Raw genomic sequence first — 16,249 nt, 5'->3', positions numbered from 1 at the left:
AGAAATTTGTGAGAGTCAAGGACTCTGTAGTATCGGTCAGGCTTAACTGGGGCTGGAGATAAAGAATCAGGATTTAAGCTGGATTCAGTATACACATCATCCACAATATCCAACACTGGCGGAATAGCAAGGGGTCTGTGTTGAGGTAATAAAAGGAAGGCTCTGAGCCTTTTCTTGGATTGAGTAATCCTGGCCTTTCTCCCAATGGAAATGCTCCCTTATGGTATGTAAGGTTTCCCCAAAGGAGTAGTTTTCAGGCGGAAAGGTTGATGGAATTGATTCCTCAGCATCAGAATCCTCATAAGGGGTAAAGAATATCCTAGGTCTGAGGATGAATCTGAAGAGATGGACATCTGGTTGGATGAGTCATAGTCGGCATCCTGTCTAGGCCTTTTATCAGGAGGGGGATGGGACCCCCTGAACAGAGTAATTAGGTCTTCGGCCATTTTGAGCATTTGTTTCTTAGGCATGGAGGCCTGTCCTGGAGAATGCTGTATTTGTTTGTTTTTAAAGAAGGTTTAGACTTAGCAGAAGGTTTAATGCTTAACTGAGTAGGTCTGAAAACACCCTCTGAAGCTGCAGGTTGTTCAGCTACTCCAGATCCCTCTGAAGGGTTAGTTTCGGTAGGCTGAAAATCTTGTGCATCCGAAGGCACAGCCATCTCCACGTGGGACTCGGAGGCGGCCTGTGGTTCTACAGAAGCGGTCGTCAGGGGCTGCAAAGGCACCTCGCTGAAAACCGGCGACTGGCCTAGAAGAGGCTTAGTCAGTTTTGGGCCTTTGATGGATATCCTTGTCTTTGCGCTTTTTATGTATTCCGATCGTCGGAAGTTCTGACGGCATGGTGTAATTGAATTTGCTGCCAAAGTAATGTCGGGCAAAATCAAACCGACGTTTAATAGTGCACTTGTTTAACCTAGCACAAAACTGACAACCAGTGACGCCGTGGTCTGGGCCTAGGCATGCGATACAATAGAAATGGAAATCCTTATGAGGTATTTGCTTCCCACAAGAAATACAGTTAACTTTTACTGACATCGGTCTGAGGCAAGGAAAAGTTTCCTCAGCGGGGTACTTAGCTTTGTAGAAGACTTCGGTTCTGGATTTGGGATGAAAATCTCAGGAGTCGGCCGACCAGCACTTGCGAACTGCTTTTGCTTCGGGCACTGTGCGGCAAGAAAGACTGAAGAAAATGGCGTTGGCTGCATCTTGTATACCCCTGTCACACTGACGTCAGGGAGGAGGTGACTGCAACCAATGCCGGACCAAGACTTTGGAACTCAGGCCGACTGGGGAAACTCCTGACAGCAGGATAACCCAAGTGTAATGACTGCAGCAGTGTAACATGAACATCTTTCTGCTTAATCTCATCCCATTTTATTACCTTTCCTTTCAGTGTCATTTGCTCTCAATTACCTTGGCTCCTTCGCAATTTTCATCCAGCAAACTCCAGCTCCCTTCTTGCCTATTTTTATACCGCTTGTTGCAAACAAACTTATTGGCAAAATCTTTTCTCCATTTCTTGCAATTAGAATATTTTCTACTATTTTAAGAATGTCCTTCTGCGTGGTTATTTTCCATCCAAAATCCTAGTTTCTATCGCTTAACCTCCATCCTACTGTTTCATCAATTTTTTATACTTTGATTTATCATCTTCTGCGCGAGTTATGTTATGAAACTGCACAATTCTAAAATACTCCAACTCGGGTAAACCTGAACCATCCTATTTTATGGGGAAATCAGCTTATCCTACCTTAAATCTTGCCTTCTTCCTGTCCAAAATTAATTCAATCCGCTCTTTATCATCCACAATTTCTTCCCTATTATAAACATACCTTTAACTGTATTGTAAGATGATGAGGACTAAATATTTTCACTGCTAGTATCTTAACATCCATATCCATCAGAAGCTTTCAGTTTCTCAGTTTTTGAGACTGTTTTGAGTTTCTTCACACATTTAGCTGCCGTAACAGAATGCTTTCTAATCTGAACACCTAAATACTCCATCTTATGTCCCCTTAAATATGGATATAGCTGAACCAATTTGTGATAAAGTAAACTGCTGGCTCGTAGTTCATCCACAAAACAATTTATTCAAGACGAACAGTGTAGTAAGCACTTTCATCTTACTCTAAGAACAAATTACCTAGCCTATATATATACACAATAATCACATGATGTTAAAACAAACTTAAAATTGCAAAAGATATACTAACCCTATTTCATTAAATGCATTATAGTAAAACCAATAAATTAGTATAGTAATGAAATAAAACTCATTAAATGCTCATTGAAGAAAGTGGACTTGGCTATAACAAATACAAATATGAAGGAAATGGGTCATAAAACATCCTCCCAGATGGATGCACACACGTACAGGGTCCCCAGATGCCTAGGTTCCACGATCAGCCTCAGCAATATGGGATTAAGTACCGGGGGGGCGTCAAGGAGAGAACTGAAAGACCAAGCGAGGACAGAAAGGACAAGAAACAATGACCAGTGGAAGGACAAGGGGGTTGGGAGGGTGGCCAAATTGTTAAGGTGTTTGCCTTACAAACTAAAGGTGCAGGGTTTGAGTCTCAAGGGATAATTGGCTAGGCTTAAAATGGCTCAAGGGCAGTTAGCCTAGTACTAACCTATGAACCTATACATATTTTTACCATATTCTGGATCCCCCTCCCCCCTTTTGTTTGTAGCAACTTCATTTTCACTTTATCCCACTCACTAGCTACCTACTCTAATGTAATTTATTTTTTCCTTATCGCTCAAATCATACAATCCATTCCTTAAATTCCTTTCTTTTTAAAAGAAAGGTAGGAAACTGCTAGCATTTTATTTTTTCACATTACCCTACATATTTAGCATTTTGTTTTTTAATTCATTACCTAAACAGAACTCAAAGCTTTCAATCAAATTTATGCGCTCCAACGAAATACAACTTCTCTCTAATCTAGCCCAGTTACTGCATCTGAGAATATGCAAATTCTAACCAAGCTCCCGCTAAAATATTCACACCTTCCACTCTAAACATTCTCACATAGTTCTTCAGAAATCTACCTTATTTTGTTACATACTCCACTCTAGGTCTCCTGGATACATCCATGCTATTGTAAATCATGTTCCAGCTCCCACCCATAAACATTCCCTGCTTAAAGATTTTTCCCCAAATTCTCCTAAACTCCATATTGCTGGCTTTACATGAAATATAAATACATTCCAGCATAATCCCCCTCAGTGTTAATATACTATTATCACACATATACAACTGCTTAGCCCCTCCCACGTTCTCATTACTCCCTTTTTCTTTTGCCCAGATACTCTTGATCTAAGTCCATCCTGAAAACTTATGACAAATTCACCTCTTCATTTCCATAAAATGTCTCCTACAACACTGCTATCTGCACCCTACGTTTCTTAATTTAATACTCTGCCTCTAATTCACATTTGAAAGGCCATTAACATTTCATAACATGGACAAAGTAGCCTGTATTATAGAAAACTTACTCCCATCTATTACACAAGAGTGTTCATTTGAATGTGTATGAGCACTTAAGTGGCAAGTAGTTAAAAAGCTTCTTCAAATTCTTGACTTTATATAGGTGTTTTGCATACGGGTCTATTATTATAAGCTCGACTGTTTAATGGATCGAATGCATAAACATCAAATGGTATGCATCGAACCATTAAACAGTCAAAAAGTATAGAAAAAAAAATGTGAGTGTAGGCAGGGGGACAAGCCCCCCTGCACCCCCCGCTACTTAAATATACCAACTCCAAGATCGCACTACGGTGTAGCAAAGAGAAATCGTCCCTTTCCGCACCATGCTCTGTTAAAGTGTGATCTCGGAGTTGGTATAGTTAAGTAGCGGGGGGGGGCCCCCCCCAACAAACCCCCTTTACTTTTTTTTAACAGCCTTTATTAGAATTTCTGTGATTTACTGTGTCGATCACACTAAAGTTCGATCTTTAGTGATTCGAAACATTAAATCGAGATTCTAATATAGACCCTTTGCATACCTAGTATCTGTGACAATGTAGGCAAAAAAAAAACAGCATTTATCTTCACAGGGACCAATGCACAGCTGGTTGAACATCTGGTTGGCAATCAACATAGATGGTTAGCAAAACTCGAATGTTATGATTTACTGTTACAGTAATCTTCCAACCATAACAAAGACGGTCAAATGATCACTGCTGCAGAAGCAGGATTCACCCAGCCAGCTTCCAAAGCTTTCAGGGACATTCAATGTGCCCAAAAAAATAGCTCGTGAAGCTGTGCTAACTAAAAATGTCAGGTTTGGGCAGAAACTCCTTCACAGCTTTCATGCCAACAAAGACAGACTAAACCAGAGTGGACAATACTAGTAATATAATAAAGTCCACATCATGGCATAAAAATGTAATAAAAAAGGGAAGGAAGGGAGGAGCAGCTACAGCAGTGATCGTTTTAACATCTAATGTTATAACAAGTTTACATAACTATTATGCTTTAAATCTGATCACTGCTGCAGTAACCCTAGCTACACATGGGTAAATTACACAGCTTAAACTGACTGGGAGGAAGACAAAGTCCCAAGATCCCCTGGGGAATGGTGCTAGCAAAGCATGTCCTAGACCTGGAGAAGGAGTCTAGTTTATAGTGCTCTGTAAGTGCGTACAATTGACTAAACTGCTCCTTCTAGACTATTACTAGCATCCAACCCTTTCCAAAAAGCCACCAATGAAGCAAAGGACTTGGTACAGTGAGCTATGCTCTTGTCTTGAATAGTTTTGTTGTGGTGGGAAGGAAAGCATGAGAACCATTTTGAAATTGTTTCTGACAGGTTATCCTTTTTCTTACCTCCATGAGAGATTAACTGATTAGAAATTCTGAAAAATGTTGTGTCAAGGCAGTACCAGAGTTGTCTGCAGACATCCAAAATACAAAGTATCCTTTCTCTCACATTTTTAGTTTTTGGGAAGACAGGGAGAATGACAGACTGGCTTAAGGTAAACTGACATAATTAAACATAAATGAAGGATAAGTTCTAAATGAAACCTTAACTAATGAAAATAAGAGAAGGCTGACCCACCATGAAAGCTTGCAACTCGAAGCTGAACTGCTCTGACCTCTACAAGAAAAGTAAGACCGCTTTCCAAGTTAAAAACTTCAATTCAAACTCCCTAGAGTGTACTCCCAGAAAAACTGAGTGAACAAATGGGTGTAACTAAGGAAATTATTCTTTGGAGAAGGGACACAGGATCTGACTTGCCTACACATAGTAATGTCTTAAGTTTAATTCTGGTGGATGCCAAAAAAAGCAATTACTGGAAAATGAAAATGTAACAGGTAAAAGATGTGGAAAAAGGATCTTTAAAAAAAGGAAAGTGCAGATTATATAGAAATAGAAACTGTGGGGACATTACATGCAGAATAATGTTCTGCAGGGGGAGTGAGGTTTAAGGGAAGGCAGGAATTGAGCAATGTATGCAATGCTGGACTGATAAAAGGTATAAAACAAGAACATATGATGCACAATGTATATAACTGAAAGCATGACATGGTTTTTCTTTTACATTAATGTCTCATATTAATTCATATTTGTTTATATCTTAAATGATAATTTAATAAAGGTGTTAAAAAATACCAAGATACTAAAGATAATACAATCTAATAACTGTTTTGAAGTAGTGAGAAGATCTAATCTAGGCAAGTACAACTACTATTTTAGAGTTATGTGCCACATGACATCACTACCGGCATGGGTGTGAAGCCAGCATTAGCCTACACACGATAATGATAAAATTACAATGGGGGAAACGCACACTGGGTTAAGTGCAACTTCATTGCAGAAGCAGCACATATGTTATGACTAAATATTTTTCACTGGCCATCACTGAAACTGTTATGAGCTAGAATTACAAAACTTAACTGCACAAAAATATAATCCTTTTCAGCAGACCATGAACAAATCCAAATACAAAATTAGGATACCCTGCTTGGCTCTGAACATTCTAACAAAGGCAATTACAAAGGGATTGCTCATCCATAAAAACTAAAGAATCTTGCCCAGGTAAACAGATCCATGTTCAAAGCCCACCAACACAAAAAAGCAAGACACTTCCACCCAATATCACAAGCCCATGCTATAATAGAACATTGTAGCAGTCAAGACATACTATGCAAAGATGGGAATCGCAACACTTAAAAATGCTGTGCCCCACTGTCATTTAGTCAACGAAAGATGCAAACTGACACTACGTCCTCAGGAACCCTAAACTGGTACTTCTGCATGCCCTGAAGTGCATTCAGTCTACAGCAGACTACATTTGGAAGATGTGCTGGCTTAAATAAATTCCACTCACCTGTAGCAATATTCCTTCTGTGCCTTGGCATTCAAAGCAACTTACTCTACCAAAATAAAACAGTACTGGAAGGACTCAAAAGACCACTGTAGCCAGTATATGTTAAGCACTTACATTTGCTTATTGCCACAAACTTCATAATGAAGTTCATGGCAATAAACAAATGCAAGCGATTAATATATACTGGCTACAGTGGTCTTTTGAGTTCTTCCAGCACTTTTTTATTTTATATAGTTTAAGACTTAGTTTGGTGGTGTTTTTCTTAACTTACTCTACCAGTGAGAAAATCAGAATAGAACTACCTGGAATTCTTCTAAAGGATAATGTCATCCTTGAGCTATTGTCACAGCTACTGCTCATATGAGGTATGACCAAACAGGAAGTTATGGTTACAGAAACAGGACCATCACTGGATGGTAACAAAATCAGACCTTGTATTTGTAATGATAAAGTTATGTTCCGTTTGCAAGACAGCTGCCACTTATCAAAACTGCAGTCAAGATCTCAGACAATGCGTAGGAAAAAAAACAGGTATTGCTACATAAGAGGAAAACATTTACTACAGCCCCTAAAATTGACAAAATATAAATTTCCACTTCAAAAGGGACCAACTGGTACAATACAGCCATTTAACTGTAAATTAAAAGCATGCAGGTCAACACAGCCATCAGAATGCAGCATTTCTATAAAACTGGTCTATAAAGCTTACAAATACCCCTTTAATAAAATACTAACCTTTGACTTATTGTCTTAACACTTACTGATGTCCATGGTAAAAATCATTAAAACAGCCAAGCTGACATACTTTTTTTAGAAAGTCTCCAGCAAGATGGTACACATTACTTATGGAAATTAAAAATAATTGCACAGAACCGTAAAATAAGTTAGTACTACAATGCTTTACCCTAAGGTAAACAGTTTTATATAAGAAAAGTATTAAATGGCTCACCAATTCATCTGTGTGTGGACAATTTGGAAAACAAATGTAGGGAATTCCGTGAAAAAGTGCAAAATGTAAAATGCATGTATTGAAATTGCTGAAGTATTTTTATATTTGGCAGAAGCTGCAAAAATATGTGAAATCTTGTTAGCTGTTCCACATTAAAGAAAAAAAAATGACAGCTTCCCTGCAGAAACTAGCAGCTCTATGGATACTTACGATATTTTACCAAAAGGAGCAAAAGCACACTTTATGTCTTCTGTTGTGATCTCTGGACTCAAATCTCCCACAAACACATGGAAATGATCTAGTAAAGTGAATAAGAGGTGCATTTATATAAGCTGCAAACGTACTGCTACATGCATATAAACTAGCACATGGCGTGTAACTTGCCTCCCCCACCCCTAAATTGTTTCATCTTTAGAAATATAGTACAACACTAAACACTTTGCAAACAGCAGATTAGACTATTAAATAATGAACGAGAACGGTCTCTGCTCACTTTGGCAGTTTTTAATGTGCTCATTACGCCGATTAGATCGGAACACCTTCTAAGCATCAAGATACATAACCTACATTTCATCTCAGATTGCTACCAGACTAGATTAAACTTACATATGCAGTCCTTAAAAACAGCAAGTACTACACAAAATGTAATACTTGCTTTTAGAAGTTTAGCTACCACATTTATACTATAATTTTCCTTCTGCTTAAGTGCATACTGTTACAATACCAAATGTATCTCTATGTATTTCAACAACATTAGAGCTGAATGAGGGTACGCACATCATCGTATCGGTTAAGAGAATAAAAAATGTTATGTACTTACCAGTATATTTGATTTCTCAGATCTCTATCCAGACACTAACTGTAGGACTGGTGTTTTAGGCACCCTTTATTGACAGCAACAAACATCTAACAGCTCAGGCTCTTCCCTACCCAAAACCACCAACTTTATTTATTTTCTCCAACTCAAAATTGCCCTCATTAAACCACGAGAAAGCATATATGCAAAGCTGTGTGTGTGTACAGAAAGCAAGGTAAAAACCTGTAATCCATTACAGACCCTCATACCAGACAACTTGGAGTTGGAAGGTTGGTTCCAGTGTCCAGAGAAATCTAAACATTCAGCTAAGTACATAACTTGTGTATTTCTCAGGTACTGTCCGAATTCTGTATGACCTACCCTAATGTTTGCTCCAAAGGATGCTCTCATTCTGGACATAGAATAGTGACTGTTTAGCAAAGGTATATATAAAAACCAATTAGCAGCTCCAGTAAACGCAAGCAGAAAGATTCAGGGAAAAAACATGGACGTAGCTAGAGCCTTAACCGAGTGAGCTTTACAGGAGACAGAAAGCCTTTTGCCAGGAGACAGAAAGCCTTTTGCCAGCTGAAATGTAGCACAAGTAAATGCAATCTGAAATCCATTCTGCCAACTTAACCTTGGCAGTTTTCTGACAAAGCCTGGGAAACAAAAAAAAAAAGTTGCTCACCTTTTCTATGGCTCCTTGTATGCTCCAGGTAAAAATCCATTTGCCTATGAGAATCCAGGAAATACAGCAGATACTTCCAGATATTGGAGTATTTAGGAAAAATAAAGCAAGTAGACACTTCATTTCAAGTTAGTTCGAGTAGCCACCTTGGACATGAAGGAAGTTTTCATCCTAAGAGATATCCTGACTGGGGAAAGACTAAGGGATATTTAGAAGACTGAGCTTGGAGCTTAAAAACTCTTCTAGCACATGTAATGGCAACTAAAAAGGCACTCTTCCATGACAAGAACTTAAGGTCTGCTGAACCTGCAGGTTTGAAAGGAGTTGCAGTTAAATATTCAAGCACAAAATGAAGATCCCAAGCAAAAGTGGTAGATGAATAGGAAAGCAGGCAGAAAAGGCTGATGCATGAATTTTGACTTAAGAATGAGAGGTGCCAGAGTTAAATAATTCAGGTTAAGTAGGTTAGCACCAGAGGTAGTTCTGCAGATACTGGTAGCGGATTGTATGAGTGAGTGACGTTCAAACCGTACATATTTTCCATCTGGGATACAAGATTTTCTTGAACTTGGTTTTCAGGCCTCCTTCAGAATGGCCACGCCATCCTTGCCAAAAGAACCTTTAAGAAAAAGGATCAAGTCATCCATGCTGTCACAACCTCAAAGTGTTCAGATTGAGGTGGCGAATCAGGTTTACCTTCTAAGGTAGCAGCCAAGGTTTCTGCGTGATCAGGCCAAGAAGCAGGGGACTCCATTGTGATCTCTGTCAAAATTGTGCTATTAGAATTACCCTTGTCCCCTCCTCCCTGGTCTTCACTAATACCCTAGAGATGAAGGGTACAAGAAGGAAGGCACACAGATAGACCTGTCCAATGAAAAGAGCAAGCATATGTCCTCCACCTGTCTGTGGCCTTTGTGCAAATTTTGTCTGCCTGCTTTGTGGTAAAAACATCTACTTTCAGTACATCCCATTTCTATGTTATCTGGACATTAAGAAAGGGCATTTTTCTACACTTGTGGGCTGGTCTCTGATGTGCTGAGGTGGTCTGCTAAGTGGCTGCTGTCTCCTGGCAGAAACTAGGCCATCAGATGAAGGCCCATGGACCAAAATGGTTCCCACAGCAGCACGGCTAAGTAAGAGGATGAAGAGCATGTCCCTCCTTGTTTTTGTACCACATCACTGAAGTGTGGTCAAGTCTTCACTAAAGGAACCTATGCCTTTTAGGCATGCTAACATCACTTTTCAATTTATATGATTTTTCAAGAATGCTTGATCCCATTTTCCCTGTGCGTAAAAGCCAGTAAAATGTGCACCCCAGACCAGATCTGAAGCATCTGTGGTTAAGATATGATTTGTTGACTGGATTCAAAAGTGAACCCCTTTGAAGGGGTGACTCCAAACCTGCACTCTAAACTCCTTTTTTAAACAAGGGAGCTGTATTTTGTGACTGAAGGAATGCCTGTGTTGACACCACACATTCTTGAGGTACCACTGAATCTTCCCTCAATACAATTTTGCCAGTATAATTAACAAAATACATGAAGCTATGTATCCTACGGGTTTTAAGACTTCTCTTGCCGAGATGGCTGCTTGGTTCATAAGGGACTGAAAGTACTGGGAAAGGAAGGAAACTTTCTCCAGCAGGACAGCCATTTGGTTAAGAGGGCACCAAAAATACTAGTTGGGGTTAGGTTAGACTTTTGACAGGGAAATCCAGATGAGAAATGGTCAAGGTCAGGAGAAGGGAGGACCGCAGGTCCTCAACAGATCTGGCCTTAATCAGCCAGCTGTCCAGACAGGGGTAAATCTTAATGCCCCTTGCCTGCAGAAGGCAGCTGCTGGGACCAGACACTTGCAAAAACACTGAGCACATTAGACATGCTAAAGGGCAGAGTAAAAATTAATAACTTCCCACCTGCTCTGAAGCGCAGATGCCTCCTGTGAGCTCTTGAAATGGGAGTGGGGAGATGTGCATCTTTTAGATTTAGGGGGACCAGAACATCAGGGGAAGGAAGAAGCATGGACAGCAGCTTTTGAAGGCTTATTTTTAATTTGGGAACCAGCATGAACTGGTTTAATTGTGATAGACCTAAGACAGGCCTACATGTTTCTTCTTTCCTTGGAACTAGGAATAGTTGAGCAATATCCTGTTCAACTTTCTTTTAGGGGGTTGGTTCTATGTAGCACCGAGCTAGCAAAAATCTACCTGTGTTAAACTTCCTGCAGTTGATCCATTGAAATGGAAGGAATCATACTAGCTTTGGGACAGAGGCAAACTATTTTGTAGTCTGATGTTATGTTTAAGACCCAGAAGTCGTAAGTGATGTTTGCACCACCCCTATGAATATGGATGTCTTCACCCTAGTTTTCAAGAAGCAAGGGGAGATTTGAAGAACAAGGGAAGGAAGGTTATGGTGGCACTTGGGGGAAGGGGGGGCAAGGAAGTGCTCAGCTGAGTCATAGCTACCTACTGGACCCCTCAGGCTGGGACCTGCTACACCTGTTTCCTTGGTCAGCTTGCCATCTTCTGTTTTTCTTGCCTATTCCTTCTGGCCCTTCAGTCACAGATGAGAGGAAGGAAAGGACCAGGTTTTGACAAGGAAATTCTTGCTAAATCTAGGCAGCTGAAGCTGCAAACGGTCTTTCGGCAGTCTGCATGGATTTAGCTTTGTCGTCCAGCTTTCTGAAAACTGCTTTAGCCTTGGGTCCAAACAAAACTCTTGCCTAGTGGTGCAACCAGTTCAGATTTCACATGCTCAGGGAGAGGCTGTTTCCTTAACCAAACATGCCTATGAATAACTGACCAAGAGGCCACTGCCCTGCTTGACACTTCTAAAGAATCAGTGCCACAATGGAAAGAATGCTCCGCAACCTTGGAAAAAAGAAGTTATGTACTCACCATAACGTTCCATCCGAGTAGGTAACTTCATTTGTCAGCAACCTGTGGGCATCGGAACTGAGCCGGCAGCTTTCCTAGCAAAAGCTCCAAGCTGCTCCCCCCCCATCCATAATGCTCTGCTACCTCCCTCTAACCCTCAGATCAAGTCTGCCATAGTATCATAGACTACTACTATAATACAAGGAAAAAAACACCTGAACATCCTAACCGGATGTCATCTGGGGAGTGAAAACAATGATCCTTCAAGGACGAACTACAGGTCAGGGGGACGGATGGAGAGTTGGTTGCTGACAAATGAACTTGCCTACTCAGATGGAACATTATGGTGAGTTGGGAGGTCCTTATGGCAGGATATTCCGGAGCACTGCAGAGCCAAAGGATGCCCTTCCACTGGAAATCCGATCCAATTTATAATGTGTAATGAAAGTATGAGAAGAAGCCCAAGTAGCTGCTGAACAAATCCAACGGGACCCTCAACCAGAAGGCCACAGAAGTAGCCAGAGAAAGTACAGTTTTGTACCTACCATAAATGTAGATGTCCGATAGGTATGCATCTGCAGTCATAACATATGGGTTGTCCTGCCTCAGGCAGCCCTCAGTCGGCCCGATTCCAAAGTCTGGGTCTGGCCTCGGCTGATGTCGCACTTCACCCGACGTCATAGCTCCTGGGGTATAAAGGCATCAGCCGACACCATTTTCCTCAGTGTTTCTTGCCCCAGATGCCAGGTGCCCTCTAGGAAGGCTAAATTTGGATAAATGTTGAAAATTCCAAACAGTAGCAAACAAAAATATATATATACATACATATACAAACAAATACACCATAATAGATTACCCCAGCTAGCTGAAAGAGGGGTAAGCACCCTAGGAATACCACAGAGGGGAAGGAGGGTGGGTAATCCTGACTGCAGATGCATACCTATCGGACATCTACATTTATGGTAGGTACAAAACTGTACTATGTCCTTCAAGGATGCATCTGCAGTCATAACATATGGGTAGAATACCATAGCCAAACTGGAGGAGGAGGCACTAAGATAACGATGGTGTAGTTAAGATCCCTTGTAAAACTGCAGTTGCAAAGCCTGATCGGGATCTGGAGTATAAGGGAAGATTGTAATGCTTGGCAAATGTATGCATGGAGCTCCAAGTAGCAGCTTCTAAAATGTCTTTGGTAGCCACTCCTCGTAGAAAAGCTGTAGTGGTGGCTGTAGCCCTTGTGGAGTGAGGCCTGATATTTTCAGGAGTTGTCTTTCCATGAAAAGAGTAACAGAATCAAATGCAATTTCCTATCCATTTTGAAATTGTCTGTTTGGAAATTGCTTTTCCTTGCACTCCTGTTGCATATGCTACCAGAAGCTGGTCAGTTTTTCTGCTGGTCTTAGTTCTGTCCAGGTAGTAGCGCAGTTGTCTATGTACATCTAAGGTGTGTAGTAGCTTTCCCCCCTGTTCTGTGGGTTAGGGAAGAACGTAGGTAAATGAATAGCTTGGTTCAAGGATACCCTGGATACCACCTTTGGCATGAAAGTAGGATTGGTTCTCAGAGACACTCTATCCTGGTGAAAGATAAGGAAAGGCTGTACTGCCATTAATGCCTGTAACTCTGATACCCTTCTTGCAGAAGTGATTGCCAGAAGGAAGGCAGTTTTCCAAGATAAGAACCAAGTCTGCTGATGCAGCTGGTTCAAAAGGGGGAAGTGTTAATTTTCACAGCACAAAATTGAGATCCCATGCAGGCAGAGGTGGTTTCCTCTGAGGTTTTACATTTTTGATCCCTCTTAGAAATTGTCTGAGGAGAGGTTGAGAGAAGATAGGAGGATCCATGTTGTACTCTGCTGAAATTGCTGAAGCATGAATCTTAATGGAAGAATAGGACAGGCCATTGTGGAACAGTTCTGCTAAGTATTCTAGGATGTGTGCTAGGTTTGCAATCGTGACATCTGTTCCCTTTGATGCACTCCAAATGAGGAATCTCTTCCATTTGGCTGAGTATGTTTTCCTTGTGGAGGGTCTGCGAGCCACCAGGATAATGTCCTTGACTCTGAGATAAAGCAGGCTGGTTTTGTTTTATGCAATTTTCCAGACGGTTAGCTGCAGAGTTTTCAAGTTTGGATGCAGGGTCTTGTAGTTGTTCTGTGTTAGAAGTAAAGGCCATAGAGGTAGAGGCCAGGGGTTCGTCCGAGACATGCTTCTCAGTAGCGGATACCAATGTTGCCTTGGCCAGTCTGGAGCTATCAGAATTACCTTTGGCTGTTCCTCCCTGATCTTCAGTAGAACTTTGTACATCAATGGGAGAGGTGGGAAGGCATAAACTGTCAGGGCCTTCCAGCTGAAAGAAAGGGAGTCCACCCTCCAGGCTTGTAGGTGGTATTCTCTTGAGCAGAATTTCTTCAGTTGGTGGTTGAGTGGGGAGGCGAACAGGTCTACTTCTGGCAATCCCCATGTCTTTGTTATGGTTTTGAAGATATCTGGATGCAGCATCCATTCGTGAGCATCCGTGGTAGTTCTGCTTAATTTGTCTGCTAGTATATTCTCTTTTCCTGGTACAAATTTGGCCTGCAGTTGAATGTTGAGATTCAGGCCTAGGTTCCACAGCTCCACTGCCATCCGGCATAAAGGGTAGGAGTGCGTGCCTCCCTGTTTGTTGATGTACCACATGACTGTGGTATTGTCCGTCCTTATCAGCAGGGGTCCTTGCTGAAGGAATGCTTTGAATGCCTCTATTGCATGCTTCACTGCCAGCATCTCCTTTAGATTTATGTGTAGATTCAGCTGGTCTTGGGACCATAGGCCTTGGATACACTTGTCTTCCATGTGTGCGCCCCAGCCTAGGTCTGAGGCATCCGTGGTGATGGTCTGCCTTGGTTGTGGTTTGTGGAAAGGCAACCCTCTGTTGGTCTTGCAGGCCTGAGCCCACCACAGGAATTCCTTTTTCAGGCATGGAATGATTGGTATCATGGTTTCTAGACTGTGTCTGTGTTGAGACCATACATTTCTTAGGTACCATTGTAATTTCCTCATATGTAGTCTGGCATGTGGTATCAAGATTATGCAGGATGCCATGTAACCCAGGGCCTGCAGGACTTTCCTTGCAGTAAGCTGAGTTTGCCTTGTCAATGCCGTGAAGTAGACTGGAAGTTGTTTTTGTTTTTCTTCTGTGAGAAAAGCCATCTGAGTTATTGTGTCCAGTTCTGCACCCAAAAATGTTATCCTTTGAGATGGCACTAGTCTTGACTTTTGTATGTTGACTGTGTATCCCAAAGCTTGTAGCAGTTGTACGACACAGGCCAAATCCTTTATTATTTTTGTCTTGTTGTCCGCTTGTATTAGGCAGTCGTCCAGGTATGGGTAGATTTGAATTCCCTGAAGCCTGCAATGTGCAATTACTGATACCAGGCATTTCGTGAATACTCTGGGCGCAGTAGATAAGCCAAAGGGCAATGCTGAGAATTGATAATGCTCTGATCCTGCAAGAACTCTGAGGTATCTTCTGCAATCTGGTCGTATAGGGACGTGCAGGTATGCCTCCTTGAGATCTAGAGTCACCAGCCAAGACTCCTTGCCCAACATGGGAAGAAGTTGCTGTAGGGTCAGCATCTTGAATTTTGGTACAATGAGATATGTGTTCAGTGCGAACAAGTCGAGAATAGGCCTCCATTAAGTTTCTTTTCTTGGTACAAGGAACAGTCTGGAGTAAAATCCTTGGCCTTGTTCCATAGATGGTACCTTTTCTATTGCTCTCATCCTTAGTAAGTTGATGACCTGTTTTAGAGCCTCTGTCTTCTGGCTTGGTGGAAGGTTTGGCATTCCTCTCTTTTTTGGTAAAGTGTGGAAGTGAAACCTGTAGCCTTTGTCTATTGTTTGCAAAGTCCATTTGTCTCCTGTGATGCAATGCCAGTTTTTTGAAAATAAAGCTAACTTTCCGCCCAAGGGTGCTTCTAATTGTTCCCTGGTAGGCGGAATCAGAGCCAAGTCACTGTGTCTGTCCTGTGGAAGTGGTTTTAGCCGCAGATGTGGAGGCACTCCTCTGGTTGTCAGGTTGCCACTGACGGCCCCTGTAGGCACCCCTTGATTGACCTCTGCCTCTTGGGCGTCTATTTCTGCCTCTCTGTGCTCTGGTGGTGTCTGGAAAGGACCAATTCTTTGAAGGCCAATTTCTGCTGAACCTCGGAGGTTGGACCTGCAGAAAATCCTTGACTGTTTGCACAGATTTTGCCTTTTCTTCCACTTTCTTTAGTACCTCCTGTGCAGGGGAGCCAAATAAACTTTGTTTCCCCATAGGAGCATCTAGGAGTTTAGATTTTACATGGTCTGGTAAGGATTGCTCTTTTAGCCAGGCATGCCTTCGAATCACTGTTCCAGTCATAGCTGATCTAAATGAAGCCTCCAGTGCATCATAGCCGCATTTTAAAAAATGATTACTGACCTGCTGAGAATTGTGTACAAACTCCTGAAGGGACTTACGGTCTAAAGGTTCAGGAGAGGAAAGCTTTTTATTTAGCTGATCTAACAAAAATTCCTGGTACTGTATCATGTGAAATTGACAGTTTAAAGCTCTGGCAGAAAGAGT

The 16,249-nt window shown here is 41.5% G+C and overlaps 1 protein-coding gene across 1 annotated transcript in view; it reads right to left on the bottom strand.

The window, feature by feature from the left end:
• The window catches only part of LOC122788660 (nucleolysin TIAR-like), an 859,280-nt gene that overhangs the window by 594,518 nt on the left and 248,513 nt on the right, over positions 1–16,249 (bottom strand). Inside the window, exon 4 of the mRNA XM_044055556.1 lies at positions 7,504–7,591. Coding sequence (XP_043911491.1) covers positions 7,504–7,591 — 88 coding nt within the window. The remainder of the gene's footprint in view (positions 1–7,503; positions 7,592–16,249) is intronic.

Source organism: Protopterus annectens, chromosome 14.part0 (genome assembly GCF_019279795.1).
Source record: "Protopterus annectens isolate FY-2018-M chromosome 14.part0, PAN1.0, whole genome shotgun sequence".
NCBI lineage: Eukaryota > Metazoa > Chordata > Ceratodontiformes > Protopteridae > Protopterus > Protopterus annectens.
Note: the sequence above shows the minus strand (reverse complement) of the source record. Positions and strands in the feature narration are given on the sequence as shown.